We start from the raw sequence: 21,312 nt of genomic DNA, 5'->3' as shown, positions 1-21,312 counted from the left end.
GCAACCCCTTTACGTGCCCGCCCTCGCCGCGCCGCAAGCCCGCGGCACCTACGATTGGACGGGAGGAAGGCGGGCTGCCACGCCGGTGCCTCCACTTCCGGCCCGGGAGCAATTAATTTGTGGTCTTTCCCAAAGGTGGATGGAGAGGCGAGCGACCTCGGCCCCTGTCGCTACTGCTGCTCTGCCCTCCACTCAGCGCTGCTCTGGGGTTTGGCGGCTGGGTCACCGGGGACGTCCCTCGGGCAGGGCCCCCGGCCCCTGCCATGGATGAAGGCAGTTCCCGCATCCGCCGGCGGGTGTCTGTCCGCAAAAGGAACCGTCCCAGCCTAGAGATCCTTCTTGCCGCCCCCACCGCGGACGAGCTCAAGCCGGGCGATGACGAGAAGGCGGAGGAGGAGGAGGAGGAGGAGATGGGGGCTGGAAGCCCGCGACGGAAAACTGTGGGCGTACAACCGGTCGAGGTACAGCCCCGTCAAATTGCCCCGAGTTCCTCGTCCCATGTCCCACCTTAGGGGCCGTCATACACACCCGGGTCTCCTACTGCGCATGCCCACTGAGGGGGGGGGGCGGTCAGCTGTGGAAGGCATGGCATTTGACACTAACATTTTGACAGCGTCCTTCTCGGGTGCAAACAATGGACCAGTTATCTACTAGGCTTCGTGTGCTCACCTCAGTTTTGTTATTGTTAATTCTCACTTGTGAGGTCTTGCCTTATTATCCCCGTTTTTATATAGATGTGAAATGCAGACCCTCGACACGTAAAAGTTGTTCATGCAGCAAGTAAGTGGCTTGACTGAGACGCAAAGGCAGACTTCGAAGTTACTGCTGCTTCTGCTGTACCAATAAAACCTACCAGTTATGAAGAGCAGACGAATTATATGCTGCGTACTTTCTTAAGCTAGTTACATTCACAACAGAAATCAGGCCCCGAGAAGTTAAGAAATGGCACTTCTGGCTCAAAGTCCTGTGTTTTTAATCACGACACTATTGCTGCCTCCGAGTTTACATCTCTTCTGTTTAGTAGTAGACCCCTGTAGGTCAGTGTGCAGACTCTCCCTCTCAATTCCAAATTCCTAGGGACAATCTTGGAGTGTCCAGGAGTACAAGCATGATTTTGTTAAAGGGCAGTCTCTAGATTAGAGACTGGGAGGGGAGGGATAGTGCAGTATCAGAAGTTAGAAGTATCTAACTTCCAGTCAGATGACATCCCAGTAGATGTCTACCAGTCTTGCTACCCACCACTTGAAGGATTTAGCGTTGGCTTAACACTCCGGTGTGGGGTGAATTTCCCGCCAAAATATAAGATGGCTCTGTCTTTTGGTTTTGTTCCATCCACCAAAAGGGTGGATTACAAACAAATATTTGGTAATACGCAGTTACAATCGGCCCGAGTTTACACGTTTCCCGCACTCCACCGCAAATCTATATGAACCGAGTTAAAGACGGCTCCCGCGGAGTACGCGCAATTCACGCGAGCCGACTTAACTCGTTTCCCCCACTCCAAGTGTTAAGAATTAGGATCCCAGCATCATCATGCACCAAGAGTGCAGTTTAGGCAAGTCCCTTACCCTCTCTAGGCCTCCATTGCTCTATCTGTAAAATGGGATGATAATATCTATTTCACAGGGTGATTTACATTTAGTTCTGTGATCCGTATGTGACCATCCTCTATAACAAAAGCCCAGCAACCAAAACGGTGGAATGACCAGAGTCCAGAACGACCACGGCCCCTCACCCCGGCTGGCCACCCCCCAGTGAGCGGTTAAGGGCAATCAGGCAGGCAGGCAGAGTGGTTGGAGGCGACCAGGCAGGCAGAGGTGGTTAGGGGCGATCAGGCAGGCAGGCGAGTGGTTAGGGGCCAGCAGTCCCAGATTGCGAGAGAGTGTAGGCCAGGCTGAGGGGACCCCCCCCTTCCGTGCACAAATTTCGTGCACCGGACCTCTAGTTTAATTATATACTTGGTATAGCCCTAGGCCGGAACTTTTATTCTTGCTAAAGCTAGAATTGACCATAAATATTTTTGTTTTCTTTCCAGAATAATGAAAGTGAAGAGGACATGTTTGGTGACTATGATAGCTTTGCTGAAAATTCTCTTATAGCTCAAGTTGATGACCTGGAACAAAAATATATGCAACTTCCTGAAAATAAGAAGCATGATACAGACCTTGCCACTGAAGATCTTTGTTCAGAAGACATCAGACATAACCAACTCAGCATTACTACTATAGGCAGCTTTACTGAATTAAAAACAGATGAGCACACAAAAAATCAGAGCGGGCATGAAGATATCTCTATTGAACCTGGAGCTGATCTTTTGTATGAATTGCCTTCTTCACAGGTTTTATACTTTGAAAATTTGCAGAACTCTTCAAATGAATTGGGCAATCAGTCTACTAAAGAGAGGGATTGGAACTCATCCTCTCACAAGACTGTGAGTGAGGAATTGCCCCAAAATAGCATAGAGCAACCCCAACAAAATGATGAATTCTCTTCTAAAGTCAGAACTAGTTCAGATGTGAATAGGAGAAAAAGTCTTAAAGATCATCTAAAAAGTGCCATGACTGTCAATGCAAAGGCCCAAATGCCAATATTTTCTAGGACTAAACAGCTCAAGGAGACTCACCTGTCCGAAGAAATTAATGTTGCTAAGAAAGCAATTGAGTCATCATCAGATGATGTTGGTCCCTTTTATTCATTACCCAGCAAAGTGAGAGACCTTTATGTTCAGTTCAAAGGAATTGAAAAATTATATGGTAATGCATTTTGCTGGAATGAAAAAAATTTTGCCACCATTACCATAGTATTAGTGCAAGTCAATAGAAAGGAGATCCTTCCATGGTCATATAGTGCATCTTAAAAACAAATCAAAGTATCAATCCTCTCTCAACCTATCCCAGTTGTGCTACTGCTGAACCTCTTTCCTTGTGGTCACACTTCTCAAACGTATTATCCTTGCTGTCTCCCTTTCCTCACCTCAAATAATTCCCAACCCACTCCAACTCTGGGTTCTGTGTGCTCACTTAAGATATAATGACTAGGTTGTCTAAACCCAATAATACCTTTAGTTCTTAGCTTTCCTGACTTGTAAGTAGCTTGCCTGACACAATTGACCAGATCCTTTTTGAAACACTTGATTTCTTGACATTCCACTCATGTTTTGTTTTGTTTTTCTAACTGTCTAGCTGCTCCTCATTTTTCTTAACTGGTTCTCTTGGCTGGCTCTGTCTTCTCTACCAAAACTTGTTGAATTCCTTTGACTAGTGAGATGTCTTGAGTGAAAGTTAGTAGTAGTAATACGACTGATTAAAACTAAACATCTTTAAAGATGGCTGAAAAGACTTAAGTGCAAAGAATATTAATAATGTCTCATAATGTTTTTTAAAAATCCTGGATTCTTGCCTATATTTTAAATATGTGTTATTTTAGACAAAGAAGGTACAATTGCTGCCATTCTGGAAGATTAGCCTATCAACCAATCACTGCATAAGTATTTCTGAATCTCCTATGTTAGTGCCTTAAGAACCATATGAAAACATGGTTTCTCTTCTCAGGGAGAAGACAATTAGGTTCAAGAAGTAGGACTACAGGAAAAAAAGTCTAATATAAGACTATAAGAGTCTAATAAATCCTAAATTGTGAGATTTGTACTTAAGAGCTAATGGTGTGTATTGCTCACAAAGGATATATTAACTTCCCTTTGCTTTTCTCCTAGCACCTTGTCCTTTGTTTAATCTGCATTTCCTACCAGCATGAGTACCCTGAGGACAGGGCTCTATCTAATTCACCTTTTTCTTATATAACTAGCACTATACCTGGTACATTCTGGTAGGTTCTCAACTGCTGGGGGTTGTCAGCCTATTTATTCTGGCCCTGTCACTATAAACCTCAACTTTATACTGAGCCTTAGTGTCTGATCTATTAAAAAGGGATGATGATGATAATAAAAGTAATTGTTTTGCAGGTTACATTCTGTGTGAAGGACATGCCAAATTAGACTTTGATAATGATTATCAGTAATTATATTAGTAGCTTTAAAGTATGAACTTTAGTAAATAACTTTTTAAATCTTTTTACTTGTAAATTTAGCTTAATGAAATGACCAATTTAAAAAATAATTATGTGTGCTAAAGCAGTGATTCTCAAAGTGGAGTTCTTAGACCCCAGCATCAGCATTACCTATAAACTTGAAATGTGTATTCAGGACCCAGCCCGACCTCCTGAATCAGAACTTCTGGGGGCAAGTCTGACAGTCTGCTTTAATAAGCCCTCCTGGGTATTCTGATGTGCCTAAAGTTTGAGAACCACTGAGCTAGAGAACCTCAACCTTATACAGGGGCTAGCAAAAATAGGTTTACAGTTGCAATACAAATCCTATATAATAAAAGGCAAATCGACCGAATGGTGGAACGACAGGTCGCTATGATGTGCACTGACCACCAGGGGGCAGAGAGTCAATTCAGGAGCTGACCCACAGGGGGAGCGCCACTTAGCCAGAAATTGGGCTCACAGCTGGCTAGCGCAGAGGCAGTGGTGTGAGCCTCTCCTGCCTCCGTGGCAGCACTAAGGATGTTGGACATCCCCTGAGGGCTCCCGGACTATGAGAGGGTGCAGGCCAGGCTGAGGGATCCCCCCAAGTGCACTATTTTTGTGCACCAGGCCTCTAGTAATACAATCTATACTAATAAAAGGGTAATACGCTAATTAGACTGGACATCTGGATGTCCTTCCTGACAAAGCCATGGTGGCAGGGGCCAAGGCAGAGGCGTTTAGGGGCAATCAGTCTGGCAGGGGAGAGCAGTTAGGGGCAATCAGGCCAGCAGGCAGGTGAGCAGTTAGAAGCCAGCGGTCCCAGATTGCGAGAGGAATGTCCGACCACTGGCAGTCGGACATCCCCCGAGGGCTCCTGGATTGGAAAGGGTTTAGGCCGGGCTGAGGGACCTTCCCTCCCCCATGCATGAATTTCGTGCACTGGGCCTCTAGTAATTTATAAATGATAATGCAAGAATAATCTGTTTTGTGTACTCAAAACAACCTACTTTTGCACATGCCATAGTGTAGTGGTTGCTTTTTTATCATGAAATTATATGTTTGATGTATTTTGCATAAATATTGAGAACTAAGTTAATATAATTTAAAGGTTTTTTTATTTTAAATGCTCACCTGAGGATATGTTTTTTAATTGACTTGAGAGAGAGAGGGAGAGAGAAACATTGACCAGTTGCCTCCTGAAGACACCTGACCAAGGATGGAACCTGCAACCTAGGTATGTGTCCTGACTAGGAATCAGACCACAACCTTTTGGTGTAGGGCACAATGCTCCAACCAACTGAGCCACCGGGCCAGGGTATAATTTACTTTTATAATGTTTGAAGATAAAGAATATTCCTAAATATTTATGATTTTGTTCATTTTATACTTTAAAAATCTGAGTTGGATAAAATGTAGCTATGGTCAAGTTGTATTATTGCACACAAACATCTGCAGTTTGGTAACTAATGGGTAATGCCAGTCTGACTTAAAAAAAAAAATTTAGTATTGAATTTAAGTAGTTAAGGACTTTTGAAAAATTGTAAATCTTTTTTCCTGAAATATTTTAAAGTAAAAAAGGTACATGGTTATTTGCAAATTTTTGAGAATCACCAAAAATGCACAATAAGTCATCTGTAATTGCCATTCATGTATAACTATTTTTAATACCTTTGTAATATATCCTGTTAATCATTTTTAAATTTAACCATCTATTCCCTCATTTTCAAGATGCAAAGAATTACATTATAATTGTGCAACATTCATTCAACCTTTGTCCCCCCAATGTCTTTTTTTGTTAGATGTAAACAATGCCATGATGAGCATCCTGCACATAATCTTTATATGCCCCTTTATTTCTATGGGTGTAGAGTTCTAGAAGTATTACTAGTAATACTACTAGATCAAAAACAACGTGCAATTTTATTTTTGATACTGCTAAATTGCTTTCCAAAAATATTATAGTAGTTTATGCTCTCATAAACCATACTTTGCTCAGCTGGATTTTATATTAGTGGCCCTTTTATTTATTTTTGCCAACCCAGTAGGTAACAATTAAACATCTTTTTATGTATTTATTAGTCATTTGCATTTCTCCCTACAGTGAAATGTCTTGAATATCTTTTCCCATTTTTCTAGTGATAAAACACTGGTGCACGGTCTGAAAACTTCTGATGATCCACATTGTTAAATTATCCTACAAAGTAGTTAGACTAGTTTCCACACCATGTTTTGGATCTGACATGATACTTTTCATGAATGCTACCTTGCTAAGTTGTGGAAACGTTAGGTGTGCCAATTAATAATCCATCTTTCATGGTTTAAACTACCAGTTTAAACTGATATTTAGGCCATTCAAAGTTCAGCTCCCCATGAGAGCTAAGTAGTCCTTGGTTTGTACAAAACCTCATGCATTTTTTTTCCTTCTCCTATTTCTCTAAGATGGTGTTTGGATGAATGAAAAAGGGAAACTTACACAGTCTCCTTGCAGAACGTAAGAGGAAAGTCGTAGGATTCACACAGATTGTGTACTGTCCTCTGATGTCCCAGATGATGCCTTTTGTCCAGCAGGCACTGCCTGCCATGCTGGGATCTTAGACCTAAGTTTGCAGCTGGCGAGTAGGAGAGCTAGATGCCCATCCCACTGACCAGGACTGAATTAGAATTAGACTCACTGGCTGTGCACATCACACATTGGGGATTTTTGACAGTTAACATTGGTATAGTTACACTTACCATTATAAGAAAATTGCTACACAAGATCGGATTTGATATTTTCTTCTTAGAAAACTTTCTAAGATTGAAACTATATTACGGGAAAATAATGCTTTTGTTTTAATTCCACAGAATGGCAACATACTTGCTTAACCTTGACTTCTGTGCAAGAAAGAAAAAATTTAATATATTCCTTGCCAACTAGTGGTGGAAAAACCCTCGTGGCTGAGATTTTAATGCTACAAGAACTGCTTTGCCGGCGCAAAGACGTTTTAATGATCCTACCATATGTGGCAATTGTCCAAGAAAAGGTGCAATTTTTTTTAAACAAGTGGTATTTGCTAATGCTATTTTAACATTAAGTAACTTTTTATTGACTGAAAAGAGATTTCTATTGATGAGGAATTAATATTTTTAGAATGTTAAAAGCAATATGGAGTACTGGACTGAATATCTTTTCTGATCTAAACTGGTGGATTCAACTTCATTCTAAATGTTCTATTGATATTTAGCTTGCTTTCAATTATTTTATCAAAATAAATGAGTTACTCTGATTTTTTAACATCAGGAGACAATTGAAATTTATTTTCTCATTTATTATGTAGTTTAAAACTTGTCTTCATTTTGCAAATAGCAACATTAATTGGGATTTTTTTTTTTAATATGCAGCACTGCACAAATTTGCATGTCATCCTTGCATGGGGGCCATGCTAATTTTTTCTGTATTGTTCCAATTTTAATATAACTGCCGCCAAAGTGAGCACTAATTGTGACATTTCTTAGATGTTTATGTCTTATCTGTGACCTTGTTCCCATTGATTGGTATCTAACACAATTTTAGATTTTTTTAAATCCCCATGAGTATTTACTAATTAAAGTCCTTATTTATCTGTTTCATTTGTTTATTTTAATATTCTAGATTTCAGGTTTGTCAAGCTTTGGTATAGAACTGGGTTTCTTTGTTGAAGAATATGCCGGAAGCAAAGGAAAATTTCCTCCAATTAAAAGAAGGGAAAAGAAATCACTATACATTGCCACTATTGAAAAAGGACATGGTCTGGTCAACTCCTTGATTGAAACTGGAAGGATTAGCAGTCTGGGTCTGGTTGTTGTAGATGAGGTGAGTTGCTACTTTTGTAATTTATCAACATTTTTATTATACTAACAGTTATTAATATGTGGATCCACTTAGCACCTGTATGAGAATAAATAATTTGTTTTAATATATAGACAGTAGATGAAAACATTTCATGCTTGATAATATTAAATTCAATTTTGTGTCAAGTGTTTCTTGAAGAGTGAATATATGCGTGTATGTGTATATTCAATTTTATAATAGTTCTTATGAATTCCAGATGTGTCAAGATGTTGCCCCCAAACCTCATTAACTTAAAAATCAGTGAAATAATGCATATGTACTCTAGTTGCTATATCTAAAATGCTTAAGAGTTATAAAGCAAAGATTACTTTATTTCATATAATATGTGTATATTTTATATAGGCATTATATCCAGATTTACTTTTCTCCCTTTTTTAAAAAAATCTCAAGTTGCACATGATTGCTGAAGGAAGCCGTGGGGCTATACTGGAAATGACCCTAGCAAAAATCCTCTACACTAGTAGTAAGTATTTTTTCAAATGTGGTTACTAATTGATTTATGATCAAGAGATCTATAAAAGACTTATTTCTATTGCTAGCGAAATTACGTAGCCTAGAGTAAGATACGTAAGCTTTATGCCTTAGATTATGATTTCTAAGGTAAACGTATAGATTTTTGTTGGAAGAATTGATGAATGAGGATAATTGTTAAGATAAATGAAAGTAACATGTGAGGACATCCCTGTCATTATCTCATTTGCTAGCTATGTGTGCATAAGCAGATGACTCAACCTCTCTGTTTCTTCATCTGTAAAATGGGGATAATAATGGTACTGACCTGATAGGATTGTTGTGAGGATTGAGTTAGCACATGTGACGCATTCAGCAGTGCTTAGCACACAGCACTCAACAAGAGTTGCTGCTGCCTCCACCTTCAGTATCATCATCATACCAATAATGCAGCATATTCCAGTAGTCACTTTAAGGAGCTCTTTTGCAACATCAGATAGTCTTCAAATGTACATGAAATATTTATTCTAAAGGTCTTCCCTACTATTTAATGATATGCTATTGCAGTAGCGTAGCTTCTATATGCAAAACTTATTAATTGTAAAGGTCAAACTTTAGAATTATTTTAAAAAATTTTAATAGCAATGGTATTTACTAGTAGACATATTGTAGCACTTTATAATCATTCATTAAAAAAATATTTATTGAGTACATGCCAGGCACTATTTTAAGTGCTAAGGATACAACAGTGAATAAAACAAAGTCCCTGCCTTCATCAAACATACTTTAATGAAAGGGAAATAACAATAAGCAGATAAACAAGAAAACATGGTGTGTGAAAGCATAACAAGTTCTCTAGGAAAATATAAAGCAGAGAAAGAGAAGAGAATGATCACCTACTTGTCAAATCTAGTGTACACTGACTGTCCTTGTCTCAATTTTACTTCAGCAGTTGACTGTTTATCATTCTTTTTTCCTTTGAGTGCTGCTCCATTATTCTCTTTTGGTTTTCCCACCATTTCTGTGTAAGTGGGAGCCTGTGTTAGCATGGAAAGATAGCATAGCATAATGGCTGAGGACAAACTCTGGAACTAGATTCAAATTCTGGCTCTTTTTTTTTTTTTTTAATCTTTATTGTTGAAAGTATTAGAGATGTTCTCTTTTTTCCCCCATTAACCCCTTCTAGCCTACCCCCGCCCCAGACCTTCACCACACTATTGTCTGTGACCATGGGTTATGCTTATATGCATACAAGTGCTTTGGTTAATCTCTTCCCGCCCATCCACCCATCTCCCCCTGAATTCTGGCTCACTTTTAACTACATACATGACCTTGGGCAAGCTATAGTAACTGTGCCTCTGTTTCCTTATGTCTCAAAAATGGATGATAGTAATAGAATCTTCTCACTGAATTTCTGTAAAGATGGAATGAGTTATCTTTGTAAAGCATCTAGCATAGTACCTGTACATAATGGACATGTGTTTGCGATCTATCTGTAATAATAAAAGCATAATATGCTAATTAGACCGGACAGCCAAATGACCTTCCGGACGTCCTTCTGGGCGAAGCCAGGGCTGTGAGGGCCAAGCCCCTTGCATGAGTTTCATGCATCGGGCCTCTAGTATATATAAAAGCCTAAGCAACTGAACAACCGGAATGACCAACCAGTTGCTATGATGCGCACTGACCACCAAGGGGCAGACACTCAATGCAGGAGCTGCCCCCTGGTGGTCAGTGCGCTCCCACAGCCAACCTCCCGCGGCCGGCCAACCTTCCGTGGCCCCTCCCCCTGGCCATCCAACCTCCCGCAGCCCCTTCCCCTCGTGGGCCAACCTCCTGTAGCCTGGATCGGCCTGATTGCAGATCAAGCCGAGGGACCCCACCCGTGCACGAATTCATGCACTGGGCCTCTAGTTGATATATATTTGTCTTTCTATCAGCAGTGCCTTATACTTAATAGATAATTAAATGTGATGAATCTCTTTAGTTTTTCCTTCTTGGGACATCTCATTCTAAGCATGTTCATTACGTACATTGGTGTTACCATTGATTCATCTTAGGCTCTTCTCTTATTCCCTTCTTCATACAGTTTCTGCTTATTTTCATCCACACTCTTGACTTCAAGTGCTTCCTGTGTGGTGATGGCTCCCCCTTTGTATTTCCAGCTTATGGCTCTCTTCTGCGTAATATTATCTGCCAGCTGGACACTTCTACTTGAAAATCCTGTGAACAGCTCAGATTCACCATGTCCAAGTCTAACTCGTTTCCTTCACACCCATTCTTCAGTCTGAATTTTTTGCCACTATTTGTCAGCCAGCCAGCCAAGCCAGAATCTTACAGTTTTCACTCTTGTACATTCTGTCAGCAACCAAATCTTATCTGGTCCATCTCATAAATATATTTTTAAGTTCTCTCCCTCCTGTCCTTCTTTACTACTAAATCTTTAGCTCAATGCCTCATTCTTTCTTACTTAGATTACCACAGAAAGCTCTCTCATCTGCCTTCAGCCTTGATCACTGCCATACCCCGCACCAAATCCATCTTCTCTAGTGCAGTTAGAAAGATATTTCCCAAAGGCAAATCCTATTAGTTTATTTTACTGTTTACAGTCCTTCATAGCTTCCCTTTGTTTCTACATAAATCCCAAATTTCTTAGCACAACCTTTCATTGATTTGGCCACATGTTCACCTCTTCAGTTTCATAGTCTACCCTGAGGGAGTAGGAAGGGGCAACATTCCTCTTTCAGATACTACTTTGTATGGTAAAATTCAAGACAGAACACAACAGCAATGAAGAAGCATTTGCTAAGACTTCTTTGGGTTTTGTGGTTTTTTGTTTTTTTTTTTATTCAATAGCTAGTCTGTGGAAAGCAGCAATTTTGAGCTACCCAGGAAGTCATGCAGCTTTATGAGTTGCACTCCACCTTTAAAGTAAAGTTAATCCGATAGCAAGATTGCATAAAGAACTTTTCATGTGGCATGAGTTCATCCCCCATTCAGTCCTGCATCCTACACTGTACATCTGTAGACAGCCGAACCTGTGGAACCTGTCATAACTCTTCATAATGACGGTCTAAACAGTCATCAACACGCATTTTTATACTCATTTTTGTTGTTTAGAAGTCTTAATAAAGATCCTACTTCTTGATAGAGGAAGAGTTTCATTCTTTGATTGCCAGATTAATAATCTGGTAATATATTTGTGTTTTTCTTACCTTCCCTCGCCCCTTTCCAAATCACTTAGGAAAAATTTAGAACCAAAAAAGGTTGCTAAAATTACTGTTATGATATAATAAATAATAAAAATTTTTCAATACTTTGGTGTTTTTGTTTTTTTAGAAACAACTCAAATTATTGGTATGAGTGCAACTTTGAACAATGTTGAAGACCTGCAAGAATTCCTTCAAGCAGAATATTACACCAGTCAGTTCAGGCCAGTATGTACCTGAAGTTTGCACTGTAGTTATGTATCATCTTAGAAACAAAAGTAGCTATTGTACCAAATAAAAAAATTCCATAGAGTAGTGAAGGGCCATAAGTCCACTCACCATGCCTATATGCTAATAAGAATTTATAGAGAATGTAAACTCTGGGGTCAGGGATCTTGGCTTGCGTCACAACTGTATCTGCAGCACCTGGAATAGTGACTGGCCTAAATATTCAATGAATGAATATTTATTGAATGAAAATTTCCAGACACATTCTATTTGTCTACTTCTTATTCTATAAGGTAAAAGTTTTCACTCAGTCAAAATTTAGTAATTTATGTTTTGAACTATTAGCACAGTAAAAAAGTTATCTTAAAAGTTAAAATATTTACACTTGGTGGTTATAATGCTTTTAAAATAAATCTAGGTTTCACATAGATTTAAATTTAAACTCCCCAGTAATAGTATTCCCAAAATGCTTGAATAAAGTAAATAAATGTATCTGTCTGCAGTACTAGTGTGCATGTTCTGTCTCTGAATGGGTTTTCAGGAAATGATTTTTTTTTTACCATGTTTCTCTTTTATTAGTGTAGATAGATAACTAATATTCAAGCATAGTTGCCAAATAAAAACATTTTGCAATCAAGAATTTAAAGCCACAAATATTTCTAAAAGAATTATTGAGGATGTGTTTCAGCCAATGAAAAAAATTGATCTAAGAAAGAGACATGAGAAACTAAATGTAATAATACATTTTTAAACAATAAAATACATAAATCATTCTAAACAACTGCTTAACATAGAATCATGAAGCCTAAGACAATTGTTAACTGATTTATAAAATTGGGATAATAATATAATAAGAAGAACAATCTAGAGCTTACATTTCAGTGTTTAAAAAAACAACAGAATGTATAGGTCGGGGGCAGAGAAAGTACTAGAGTGCTAAGAATTTTGTCCTCTTCAGGAAAGATCAAATAACTTCATTTATTATTTATATTCATAAAACATTTTTGTAATACTTACTTAAAATTAAATGGTACAATGGAATACTATGCCACTATAAAAAAGAAGGAACTCTTACCATTTGCAACAGCATGGATGGAACTGGAGAGCACCATGCCAAGTGAAATTAAGCCAGTCAGAGAAAGACAAATATCACATGATCTCACTCATATGTGGGATATAATGTTCAACATAATTTGATGAACAAGAATAGATCCAGAGACAAATGGTAGGGGAGAGGGTGGGCTAGAGAGCAACCAAAGGACTTGTATGCATGCATATTAGCATAACCAATGGACACAGACACTGAGGCGGTGGGGGCTTGCCCGGGATGGGGAGGGATCAATTGGGGGAGAAGGAGCCATATGTAAAACTTTAGACAATAAAAAATAATAAAATATAATTAAATTAAATTAAATGGGTAATAACCATTAGGAAAAAATGCAAATAGGATGCATAACCATTAGATGGGGAGAAGGATGGAGAAAAACAATCATTAAGACTCTAGAGAGAAATGGGGGGAGAAATACTAGAAAAAGAAAACATTCAAAATAAATATCAGGAATAACACCAATTATATCAGTCATTGCAACTGATTATGTTAAATGAGGAAATGATTTTTAAGAATCACCAAATTTTAATTTGAAAGTTGATGTTTTTATATTTGCATCACAAAAGAAAAATTTAAAAGATATTTCATCACCTTAATTGTCAAATTAGGTGTTATTCTTTTGAACATGCAATGAAATATGTTTACAAACTTTTTGTCTACAAATACTTAAAAATAATGTGGTAGTTAGATTGAAAACTGATGATTAATGAAACAAAGTTTTAAATCTTGAGAAATAACTCCTTAATAAAAGATAAAGAGTGTGAACATTTAACTCATTTGTACTTGTTGTGAAAAATAAGGAAGTGTTTGGTTTCTGTTTAGACATGTAGCTGTTCAATTCAAAAGTATATTTTAAGGATATTACTCCCTAATTTTACTTACGAGCAAAAAGAGACTTAAAAAAAAAAGAAATGGTAAAGAAAGTACTTTTAAGTTAAAGCATGTTTTTGTATACAGACCATAGAAAAGCTAAAATATTTGTATAGGTATTTTTACAACATATTTTACAAAATTTGTAACTCTGAAAAAAGGAATTTGTATGTGTTATTAATTGCAAATGTCCCTTTAATTTAAGGTTGAATTAAAAGAATATCTGAAAATAAATGATTCAATATATGAGGTTGACAGCAAAGCTGAAAATGGCATGACTTTTTCACGTCTCCTTAATTATAAGGTAATGTTAATAACCCCTGAACTCGAGATCCCCAGGTTTTGTGTCCAGGAGCCCTGGGGCACCACAGAACGTTCACATGAGTCCCATGGAATATTTTAGATTTTTGAGAGAAACCTCTGATGCTTGAAATCTGTTGGACACCATACAAACTACTGGTTCAAGGTAGTTATTTTCTATTTTCAACATTAGATAACACTACATTCCTTTCTATAATATCATAGCTTTGTGAAGATGGGGGGTTTTTTTGCAGTTACTATAAGCAAAAACCACGTGAAAATCAATATGGGACAGGAAGTAAGGGTAATAACTACATTTGTCCTATTCCAAGCTTCAAAATACTGCAGTGTCCAGCTGTTCACACATCCCATTAGTGGGCCATTGTGGTTGTTTAAGGTTTATATAAACATTTTTTAAAAACCTCAGAGGGAAGGCAGGGAAGAGTGGGGGTGGGGAGGAAGAAATCAACCAATGAACTCATATGGTATATGCATAATCCATAGACACAGACAATAGGGTGGTGAAGGCCTGGGGGGATGAAGGGGGATGGGAGAGGTCAATGGGGTAAAAAAGGGGACATATGTAATACTTCAACAATAAAGATTAAAAATATATATATTTATTTATATTTATTGACTTCGGAGAGGAAGGGAAAGGGAGAGAGAGATAGAAACATCAATGATGAGAGAGAATCGTTGCTCAGCTGCCTCATGCTTGCCCCCAGAGGGGATTGAGCCTGCAACCCAGTCATGTACCCTCACTGGGAATTGAACTGTGACCTCCTGGTTCATAGGTCGATGTTCAAACTCTGAGCCACACCCGCAGGCTGAATAAATATATATATATTTTATTCACCTGATGTATATTATTTATGCAGACAGCTACTAAGTTGCAAGGAAATATATTCCTATTAGGTTGTTTAGACCTAACTCCCCAATAAATAAAAATGGTAATTTTCTTAGCCTTGGGACTCCATGAACCAAGAAAATTTGCAGACCTCTCCCTTAAATGTTCATTCATTTATCAACAACAGCAAAAAGGAACATTTGTGGACTATTTAATTCAGACATTGGTGTATGAAAATTTTAATGTCTACTATGTTAATGTTCTATAATATATGAAGGATATTAAAAAGGGGAGAAAAGGATTTTACTACAGTTTTAGAATTCTATGAATTCTAATTCATAGTTTTCAGAAAGTCAAAGGAAGAAAGGAGATTTTAAATAACTTTACACTTTTCATGTTCTTTGAGTTCCTTGTGTCTGCTTGATAAATAATTTTTTATTTCTAAAAATGTACTATAATATATGATTGAATCTATATTTTTAAAAACTAGTAGTAATAGTTAAAGATAAATCTTATTTGCACAGTCCTTTGACTATTATTAGGATCAATCTGTGTTTCTCTGGACATATTTTGTACTGCTTTGGTGAAGATGGGCATGCAGTGGAGTTATTAATAGCATTAGTGTTTTCACTTCTTTAATTTAAAACCAAATATACCTCACAAAATCCTAATACCATAAGAGAAAAGTGAGAATTAACATTTTGATACATAATATAGGTTTCATTTTTTTCTTTTAAATGATCAGATTTACTAAATCAGAACTTCAAATTATGGTGGTTTACTTACCTTTCAACGCTTTTATCATTGCTAACTACCTTGTTGCTGTGTCTTGTTATGCAGTATTCTGATGCTCTGAAAAAGATGGATCCTGATCACTTGGTAGCATTGGTGACAGAAGTTATTCCCAATAATTCCTGCTTAGTTTTTTGTCCCACTAAGAAGAACTGTGAAAATGTAGCAGAAATGATATGCAAATTTTTAAGCAAGTATGTTAATCTTTTAAAAATATTTTGTTCTATTTTATTTTTGTCATAATTTGCATGTTCTGTATTCTGTTTATTCAATGAGCACTAATTACTTCATGCAGAACATTGTTTTAAGTTGTTCTACTTGATTCTGAAGGCCTTAACCTTGAAGGAAGTTGAACTATGAAATTCACATATGTGAAATAGCCAGAGAAAAATTTCAAGACTACATGTAAGAGAATGCTAATACAATGGTTTAGATCAGTGATTCTCAACGTTGGCTACACAGTGAATAGGGAACTTTTTTTTTTCTTAATATGTTTTATATTAATTTTAGAGAAAGAGGAAGGAAGAGGGAGAGAGAGATACATCAATCGGCTACCTTCTGCACATCCCCTACTGGGGATCGAGCCTGCAGTCCGGGCATGTCCCCCGACCGGGAATCGAACCAGTGACCTCTTGGTTCATGGGTCGACACTCAAGCACCGAGCCACACTAGCTGGGCAGAGTTATTAGAATATTATTAACTATATTCCCTGTGCTGTGCTTTACATCCCCATGACTATTTTGTAACTACCAATTTGTACTTCTTAATCTCTTCACCTTTTTCACTATTTCCTGACAGTAGCTAAAGCTCTGGTCATAAATCTCCCTAAGAAATGATACCTCAGTGCTTCTCAGCTTAGAATTCAGGCTAAAATCTGACTTAACTTACTTTTCCATTCTTATTTCTCCTACTCTTCATTCACCCTGTGATTCATCCAAACTGGACTGCTACCTTCTTTGTTTATGCCTTGAACTTACCATTTTCAAGCCTTTAATAATGCTTTACCCTCTGCCAAGAATGCACTTCCCTGCCCCTTCATTGCCACCTTTCTAACACCTGTTCTTCAAGACCCAGCTCAGATCTCAAGTTCTCCCACAACCATTCTTCATACAATCTTATCTTCTGTGATCAATTACAAATAACATCTTCCTTCTCTAAAATTATATGCTGATTATCTATATTCTCACTGCTTTTAAGACCTGATGCCTTGAGAAGTGTTTATCCTGTACATCTTTCTCAGGACCTTGAACACTGGCTGGCAAAGAGCAGCAGAAAGTCCTCTGCTCTACTAAGCTGTCACTTCTAATTTTTGCACTGATGACTCTTGACCATTTTCTTCCCAATTCTTCATTGTTCTACTTTTGTCTCTTTGCCTCCATTTCTCAACTTCTTATGCAATTACTGGTGTTCTTCAGTGAACACCAGCCAGAGCTTTCTATTCTTTCCATGAAACAGACCAAAATAACACAGGGCTGTGTGTATTTTATTTATATTTTGGATGATATGTGTTTGCTACTGGTATTTAGAAGTTGTTGCTTTACAGCCATTTGGTAGTTATTTCTACACAGTTTTTCTTTCTTTTCTTAAAATAACAGGTGCTTCTAGATATAGAGACATTGTAAGATAATATTGAAGTTTCTAAAATGCTAGTGTCCAGACTGTCATATAGTATGGATGGTTTAATAATATATGTTTCCATCTTAAGAGAAGAGAATTTATTACTTAAAATAAAATAAATCATTTTCAATAAAGCTATATGATCTAGTGAAAAAAAATTAACATTTAGAGCAGGGCTCAAACCTGGTATCCAAGGATTCATAGAAAGTACAGGAATGAGCTTCAGGAAGTCCATGAACCCTATGATATTAAATGCAAAATATTGTGTTTATGTGAATATTTGTGTGATTTTTCTTAGCTTTATTCAAATTTTCACAGTGCTCTGTGATCCACACAAAAAAGTTGAAAGAGACTGCCTAATTGTGAAATCAGAATCAAAATTCTAAGAACATTTTATGTACTTCTATAACTAAAATTAATATTTTTAAAGGAATATTTACATGCATCTACTGAAATCAAAAGTATAGGCACTTTGTCACTATAAGATCAGGGTTCATATTTCTAACAGATCTTTTTTCCTAGGGACTATCTGAAACACAGGGAAAAAGAAAAACAGGAGGTAATTAAGAACTTGAAGAGTATCAGCAGTGGCAACTTGTGTCCTGTTTTAAAGCGCACTATCCCATTAGGAGTTGCTTATCACCATAGTGGTTTAATGAGTGATGAAAGGAAGCTCTTGGAGGAAGCTTATTCCACAGGAGTTCTCTGCCTTTTGACCTGCACATCCACCCTAGCAGCAGGTGTTAACCTACCAGCTCGAAGGTGAGATATATGTCACTGTTGACCAGGCTCAAAACTTTTCAATTCCTAGCTTACCAGTTTCGTTGTTGTTTTATCCTTTCTTGGTAGTGGGTGAGAATTTATTGTGTTTTTTTTGTTGTTGTTTTCAGTATTTGCTGAGTTGATCCTTTGGTTTATTTCCTTTAATATTTAATGAAAAACAATATTAGTAGCTTTCCTGGTATTAAAATTCCTTCTTCCTTTTGTGCCCTCCCAAATCTGGTTTTGTTTTGTAATATGTTTTTATTGATTCCAAAGAGAGAGGAAGGAGAAGGGAGAGAGAGAGATAGAAACATCAATGATGAGAGAGAAACATTGATCAGCTGCGTCCTGCACACCCTCTACTGGGGATTGAGCCCACAACCTGGGCAACCTTTTGGTACATGGGACCAATCTGGTTTGATTGGTTTATTATCCTGCTTGGGTAGAAACAGTTGGAAAGCTTTCCACCATTTTTTATCATATGAAAGAGTTTATTTTACATAGGTATTTCCTTGCAGAGAACTCATCCATAAAGACTTTTGAGTATAATATCTTTTTTAGAGTAGATCATTGATTACCTTTTCAGTTATTACTAAAGCTGTGGCCTGCATAGTTGATTTCTGTTCTTTAGAATTTGTGACTTTAAAAAGTTTTCCAAACAAATCGTCAATTTTTATAAAGCATCCATGAGTGTTAAAAAAAATGTGTTTCCTTTTGAGTGTGCAGTTGTCTGTATCTCAATGAGATTACAGTTATTAATCATGTTACCAGCTCCTTTATTTTCTTACTCTTTGTGATTCCTTAATCTGTCCATTTCAGAGAGGTGTGTTAGTCTCCCATTTTAATTGTGAAGTTGTCAATTTCTCCTTTTTGCATTCTAGAAGTGCATATATTTCAAAACTGTTTGGGTATAAAAAGGTGTATTCCAGCCCTGGCCAGCCCTGTTCAGCATGGTTCAGTGGTTGGAGCAGCAGCATGCCCACTGATGTATTGCAGGTTCTATTCCCAGTCAAGAGCTATACCTCGGTTGCAGATCCCATCCAACCCCTGGTCAGGGTGCGTGTGTGAGGCAGCCAATCAATGTGTCTCTGTCACATCTATGTTTCTCTCTCTGCCCCTTCCTTCCACTTTCTCTAAAAATCAATGGAAAAAATATCCTGACTCTTTGGATGAGGATTAAAAATAAAAAAGGTTTACTCTAAATATCTTTTTTTAAAATACATATTTTTATTGATTTCAGAGAGGAAGGGAGAGGGAGAGATAGAAACATCAATGATGAGAATCATTGATCAGCTGCCTCCTGCACACCCCCCACTGGGGATTGAGCCCACAACCCGGGCATATGCCCTGACCAGGAATCGAACCATGACCTTCTGGTTCAGAGGTCAACACTCAACCACTGAGCCATGCCGGCTGGGCTACTCCAAATATCTTATTGTTAAATTATACCTTCTATCAATATAAGTTTTCTAACTTAGTGATTTTACTTTGAATATGAGGACTACATTATTTTTGCCAAGTATATCTTTTTCCATTCTTTTATTTTCAACCTCTGTTATTTGGTTTTTGAAAAAAACAGGAAGTTATCCTATATAATAAAAGCCTAATATGCTAAGTGTCCGGTTGTCCGGTTGTCCATTCAACCAATCAAAGCATAATATGCTAATGATATGCTAAGGCCGCTCAATTGCTCGCTATGACATGCACTGACCACCACGGGGCAGACGCTCCAACCGGTAGGTTAGCTTGCTGCTGGGGTCTGGCCGATCGGAACTGAGCGAGACAGGCCCCACACACCCTGGAGCCCTCCCTCGGTCCCTCCTTGGCTGGCCAACCTCCCACATCCCTCCCTGGCCCTGATTGTGCACCGGTGGGGTCCCTTGGCCTGGCCTGCACCCTCTTGCAATCTGGGACCCCTTGGGGGATGTTGGAGAGCTGGTTTCGGCCCCATCCCACAGGCCAGGCCGAGGGACCCCACTGGTGCACAAATTCATGCACTGGGCCTCTAACTTAGTGATTTTACTTTTCTATTTTTATTTTTATTTTTCTTTAAACATTTTGTTACTGATTTCAGAGAGGAGGGGAGTGGGAGAGAGAGAGAAACACCAATGATGAGAGAGAATCATTGATTGGCTGCCTCCTGCACGCCCCCCACTGGGGAACGAGCCCACAACCCGGGCATGTGCCCTTGACCAGAATCGAACCCGGGACCTTTCAGTCCGCAGGCCAACGCTCTATTCACTGAGCCAAACTGGCCAGGGCTATATTCTATTTTTCTTTCTTTTTTTTCTTTTTTAAAAAAATATATTTTATTGATTTTTTACAGAGAGGAAGGGAGAGGGATAGAGAGTTAGAAACATCGATGAGAGAGAAACATCGATCAGCTGCCTCCTGCACAGCCCCTATTGGGGATGTGCCCACAACCAAGGTACATGCCCTTGGCCGGAATTGAACCTGGGACCCTTCAGTCCGCAGGCCGACGCTCTATCCACTGAGCCAAACCGGTCAGGGCTATTCTATTTTTCATATTCCAACTGTTAAAATTTTAGCAGTTGTAATGAAAATGTTTTTCTGTCATTGTAGTATTAATCAATAATTATATTCTCTTGTACATGAGTTTTGCCATTTATATATCCTCTTATACTGCCTTATGTATATGTTGCAATTAACTAAAATTGTAGTTCCAGATTTTTACATTTTTCATTTTATAATCAGTAACTATTTAAACTTACTTGTATATTATCCTTGGTTTTTGTTTTGATTACCATTGCCTCTGGTATCCCACATCTTCCTTTTGTGATTCATTTTTTTTCTTGCCACCCTTGAGTAATTATTAAGTACTACTAGTATATTGGGGTAAAAAAGTTTGAGTCTTTCCATAGCTGAAGATGTCTTTATTTTAGCCTCACACTTTAACACCTTACTAGAATTTTAGGTTCAATTTTTTTCCTTGGCGACTTCAGTATTATTTCTTGTTTTTTAGGAGCCAGTGTTGCTTATTTTTGTTTTTGTGTAGGTTCACTGTTTTTCTCTTTCCAGATCCGTTAAACTTGTCTCTTTAACTGTAAAATTCTGTCATAGTGTATAATAATAATTGCAAGCTATTGCACTCCCTCCTTCATGCCATAGTACCTTTACATGCATTGACTTAATAGATCTTCATGCCAACTCTTTGAGGAAGGTTATATTTCATTATCTACATTTTATAGAAGGGAAAACATAGGTGCTG

General features: G+C 38.0%; 1 protein-coding gene and 1 non-coding gene across 7 annotated transcripts in view; one reads left to right on the top strand and one right to left on the bottom strand.

Moving 5' to 3' along the window:
- Positions 1-41: 41 nt before the first annotated feature.
- Positions 42-21,312, top strand: part of HELQ (helicase, POLQ like) — a 40,023-nt gene continuing 18,752 nt past the window's right edge. The window contains exons 1-9 of one of the 6 annotated variants that reach the window (XR_002828159.1): positions 42-461; positions 2,036-2,753; positions 6,874-7,052; positions 7,661-7,861; positions 8,291-8,363; positions 11,690-11,787; positions 13,971-14,069; positions 15,753-15,898; positions 17,844-18,083. Coding sequence is in view for 5 of the 6 variants with exons in the window: in XM_014452012.2 (XP_014307498.1) it covers positions 264-461; positions 2,036-2,753; positions 6,874-7,052; positions 7,661-7,861; positions 8,291-8,363; positions 11,690-11,787; positions 13,971-14,069; positions 15,753-15,898; positions 17,844-18,083 (1,952 nt within the window). In the remaining variant the exon portion in view is untranslated. Of the gene's footprint in view, positions 462-2,035; positions 2,754-5,040; positions 5,264-6,873; positions 7,053-7,660; positions 7,862-8,290; positions 8,364-11,689; positions 12,081-13,970; positions 14,070-15,752; positions 15,899-17,843; positions 18,084-21,312 lie in introns of those variants that run through there. The other 5 variants (XM_014452012.2, XM_023750368.1, XM_014452013.2 and 2 more) reach the window with 5 other exon arrangements.
- LOC111825063 lies at positions 7,399-7,502 on the bottom strand. The gene has a single exon (XR_002828177.1). It is a non-coding gene; the product is annotated as a U6 spliceosomal RNA (small nuclear RNA).

Source organism: Myotis lucifugus, unplaced genomic scaffold (genome assembly GCF_000147115.1).
Source record: "Myotis lucifugus unplaced genomic scaffold, Myoluc2.0 scaffold_12, whole genome shotgun sequence".
Classification (NCBI taxonomy): Eukaryota; Metazoa; Chordata; class Mammalia; order Chiroptera; family Vespertilionidae; genus Myotis; species Myotis lucifugus.
The sequence above is the reverse complement of the archived record's forward strand: the minus strand, read 5'-3'. Positions and strand labels throughout refer to the sequence as shown.